General features: G+C 37.4%; 1 protein-coding gene across 1 annotated transcript in view; it reads left to right on the top strand.

Moving 5' to 3' along the window:
- Window positions 1-4,524, top strand: part of LOC107100679 — a 30,602-nt gene that overhangs the window by 4,684 nt on the left and 21,394 nt on the right. The window contains exon 4 of the mRNA XM_015399254.1: window positions 295-482. Within this exon, the coding sequence (XP_015254740.1) occupies window positions 295-482 (188 nt within the window). The remainder of the gene's footprint in view (window positions 1-294; window positions 483-4,524) is intronic.

The raw sequence follows: 4,524 nt of genomic DNA, 5'->3' as shown, positions 1-4,524 counted from the left end.
CCCGTCTATCACCAACATAGGCCAATCAGCTAACCAGTATTTTTGCACCTTCCTAAAATTACTTCAACCGAAGGTTTCCAGAAGGATATGCGGAACAAATCCATCTGGCGGAGTCAGGTTATTCCTTCACGCCCCTCTCAAGGAAATCTTTCAAGGAAATGTTTTACAAGAACAGGCAGGGCTAACATACCTAGAATGCCACAAAGAGAGACATATAGGAGACAATAGGTCAGAGTCTTCCAGTGATTTTCACACTGTTGTTTCCTTGAGGAGTAAAATAAACTTTTTTTGCAGAAAAAAACATGTACGAAGTCCATCAGACACATCCTTCCACGTATGACAGCCATCGCTCCACCTCATCAGTAGGCATGTTTATACCGCCACAGACCATGCAGAGAATGGGTTCCTCCTTTTCTAATGTGGCACATACCGAGCCGGGCGGTTCAACCTTCCCCACCATGATGAACAGAACCAATCTACCGGTTAGTAAAGACAAATATACATTTATGGAGATTTCTCTCTAAAAAACTGCTGGTTTTCTAACTTGTCTTTTTGTTTTCCTCCAAAGATGAGGTCCCTCAGGCCAAACACCCGCGCATCCTATGACGCATAGACACAGATCTCCTTGATGAAGAAACGGACATTTTTTCATGTTGTACCTTTTATTTGTCTCTGTACATATATTTAGCTGCTATATTGTAGATGTTTATTATATAATTTGTTTTGCTAGATTTCTCAGGTATTAGTTGTTGAAAATATGACATTTGAGTCATATCATATTTGATACCTTAAACATGTGCCCATAGCAAATTTTTCAACCTATTAGACATATTAAGGTAACATATCCTGCCATTAGAAAGAAAGATCAGCCCATCAGACGCAATTCTTTAAGTCTGAATATTCCTTCATTTAGAAATTTAAAGGTGATAGCTACAAGTTTAACTCCTCCTGGCCAGGAGGGGGCGCCCTCAAACTCACCGGCTCTTGTTCCGTACTGTTTCTCAGCCTGTTTCCAGGTCCGCTAATGCTAGCCAACATTAGCATTAGCTATTGTTTTAACTAATAGCACTATTAGCTAGATTTTATCCTTATTCAACATTAGTCATTAGCATTAGCTACTGTTTAACATTAACTTATAACAATAGCATTAGCAAAGATTGAACATAAGCAACACATCTTTGTTCATTCTGAGTTTCTTGTTAAATTGGCACCAAAGCTCCAAAGTTTGACCAATATTCTCTTTCATTTTGCTCTTTTTTTTCCACCATTGATTTACAAAAATATCTGTTAAAAGAAAATATTTCTTGGCTCCATTATGAAGCTATTTGGATCTGGCAACCACTGGCTTCATAACCAATAATAAATATATATTGTGAACTCAACAAAATTTCTAAAACAATTATATTTCTTCCAGTTTCAATGCAGTAAACAGTTGAATGTAGTTTTTAATGATGCATAAAAGCTTAGCATAAATACAATCCACTTGATTCACAGATAGCACAGCTTAATCTACCTGATTTGAATAGAGCTGAAATAGATCAATTTGAATTCAACTTCTTTTCATCTTAATCCAGATGTACACAGTGCGTCCTGACCACATCATCATCACACAGGAAAAGGTTACAATACGTAGTTTAACGTAGGGAACAGGTTGCACTCAATCTTTACTTCAGTTTCACTTATTAAGGTTGGATAATGGGGCACATTATTCAAACTTTAAAGAGCTTTAAAAATACTCCATAATACACACAATTATTACCAGTTTTCTCTGCAGGATAGTGGTTAAAAAGCGTTGCCTCTACCTGGGTTTGGTCAGTGAATTCAATTGGTTGATTAGCACTTTAAAAAGCAACTAGAGAGGCTTTATTTGCACAATGAGCAGCAAGAGAACAATTCACAGTTTTACTGTGAACATTTAGATTTGAAAATATAGTGAAGAACGTTTATTAACTTATTTAAGATCTATGCAACAAATATTTTTTTAAATGTACAATGGTTGTAATTTTTAGCCTTTGAAGAGCAAAATCTGAGGCAAAATGAAGAATAAAATTGTTGTGATTATGCACATGCTGTCTGAGCTTTTCAATGCTTTTCGTCTTGCTTCATTTTGATGCTAACTATAATCACATGGAGATCAGAGTTTACTCCAAGGCCGACAATGCTAATGTTAGCTTAAAAAAATGGTGAGTTCATATAGGACAAAAAATTTATCTGACACACCAAGGGATTTTCAAACACCTGTAGACCACAAAGCATTTAAAATATCTTTTAAATAATTTTCATCAGATTGTGATAGCAGAGAATGCTGAGTTATTTTATCTCATGCTAAATCTTGGACCCAAGCTTCTGCATTGAACAGAATTTTTTAAGGCTGTTTCCATAGTTCTGTGTTAGGGATATAGAGACAGCCTGGGTTGTGTGGTGCGGACATAGATAGAAATCAGATGCGCCTTCTGCAGCTTTTAAACGCAGGCTTGTGTCTCTCCACTGTGCTTCACTGGTCTTAACCAATGACAAATGATTTACCCATGATAAGCGGTACATTTCTTACATCTGTGTAGAAAGCATAACAGTAACTGCCGCTAACGAACCCCCCTGTGTACATAATTTGTGTAGCCATTATAGTGATGTCTTGTTTCAGAAACTGTTTTGCAAACTTTTCATCTGGGGTTAAGCACAAATTCATAGTGGTCTACTGTTCAACTAACAGAGTTTCATCCTGTGGATCTGACAATGTGCTTCTAGCATAGTGCATATAAACACAAGTAGATTTTGTTGAAACACTATTTATATGTTCCACACATTCGGCCTTCATGCCCCCCTGTTTGGGAAAAATTGCTTAATTTTCCCATCAATTCCCATCCTAACAGATTAATGTGGTGAGTTGGTGATATTACTACAGAAACATAGAACCTTGCAATCTTTTTCCTGTTTGAAGGTTTTCCATTTGACCATTTGCTGATTTTACAAAAACTAGCATTTTAGATGGTTTTAGTCCTACATTATCTTGAATGCAAATTTTACAGGCTCCTGAATCGCTTGTCTAATAATTGTTAGAACTATTCATGTTTTTTCCTTTAATGCATATAATATCCCCCATGCTTCATACACTACTATTTTATTGGTTATTCTTATTTGCTCTAGCACTTAGTCGCACCTCAGATGAAGAACTGCCCTGTGGACTCTTCCTTCCTAGTCTGCTTTTACTGGTTTTGGGCTTAAAACCCCCTTCAAGTTCTAGAACCGCCCCTGCATCCTTGATTCCTTTTGAAATTTCACATGCTTTGTTAGTGCAACAATCTCTGCAGTTTACTTAGAATATGATGATTTTAAGGCAGCACTGCAAAATGTTTTTTTTTTTTAACTCATCTACAATTGTAAAAACAACTAATTTCTTTCTGGAAACTGACTCATCCACGTACAAATGTTATAACCCCTCCTGTGGTTCATCTTTTCCCCTGGGTGGTTAGATCCAGGTAGTGAAATGTTTTTGGGGATGAGCCTGAATGTATCACATGTATGTCAGCTGCTTTTAGCTCTGGAGTCCTGATAATGGATTCCTGACATTTTACCCATGACTGAACTATCAGTCACTAGGTGGATTTGAGTCTTTTTGTTTTTAGTTTCCCAATCCTGAGCATGCAAAGCATACTCCATCAATGTGTTAAAATTTGCAGTTTTCCATCCAACCAAATGTTTTTCCAAATGACCTCTAATTTCTGGACGGAGATTTAGTAAGTACGGGAGGTTGTCTCCACAGACGTTGGGCTGCCTCACAGACCGCATTAACCTGTCTTTCTAGGTCCCCATGCCCCGGAGGCAAAATTTCAGCTGGATTTCCTCCATGCCCAGTATATTGTTTCCTCACTTCAGCCCAATTATGGCCCAAACTACACTTCATAGCTTTTTCTATGTTTAACTTGCCCAATCCACTTATTTAACCTCTCTAATTTTTTTATTCCCTGTATGTAGCTTGCATGACTAAAATAATTTTCTGGTGGGTTATTTATTTATTTTATTTTTTTAATTAAACCTGCAAACGCATTAGGAAGGCTGTCTGCTAGATCAACGCTGCAGTCATTGATCCACAGACATACTCCCCCGCTGCTGCAAATTCAAGCTGTCTCCCTCTAAACTGTGTTTCATTAGCTTTTGGACGCACAAACAACTTAAAAAACCCACAAACATAACATTTAAAGACGGAAAAACACAACATTAGATCTATTTATTTAGATTTTCATAGTATCTACTTTGTGCATGTCTCATACCTACACCTCGCCATTTGGAGCTCATCTATTTATTTATCTATCTTTTTATTTACCGTATTTTCACGACTATAAGGTAGGGTGACCAAACGTCCGTATTTCCCAGGACATGTTCGTATTTCACGTCCTGTCCTGGGCGTCCCGGGTTTTTTTTAGAAAGTGAGGAAATATCCTGTTTTTTTAAATTACCTTCATTGGACCATTAAATTTACAGACCCTAGGGCCCTGCGCACGACGCTGCGTGTGACGTAATCCCTGA

Source organism: Cyprinodon variegatus, unplaced genomic scaffold, assembly GCF_000732505.1.
Source record: "Cyprinodon variegatus isolate N-32 unplaced genomic scaffold, C_variegatus-1.0 Scaffold1000, whole genome shotgun sequence".
Lineage (NCBI taxonomy): Eukaryota > Metazoa > Chordata > Actinopteri > Cyprinodontiformes > Cyprinodontidae > Cyprinodon > Cyprinodon variegatus.
Note: the sequence above shows the minus strand (reverse complement) of the source record. Positions and strands in the feature narration are given on the sequence as shown.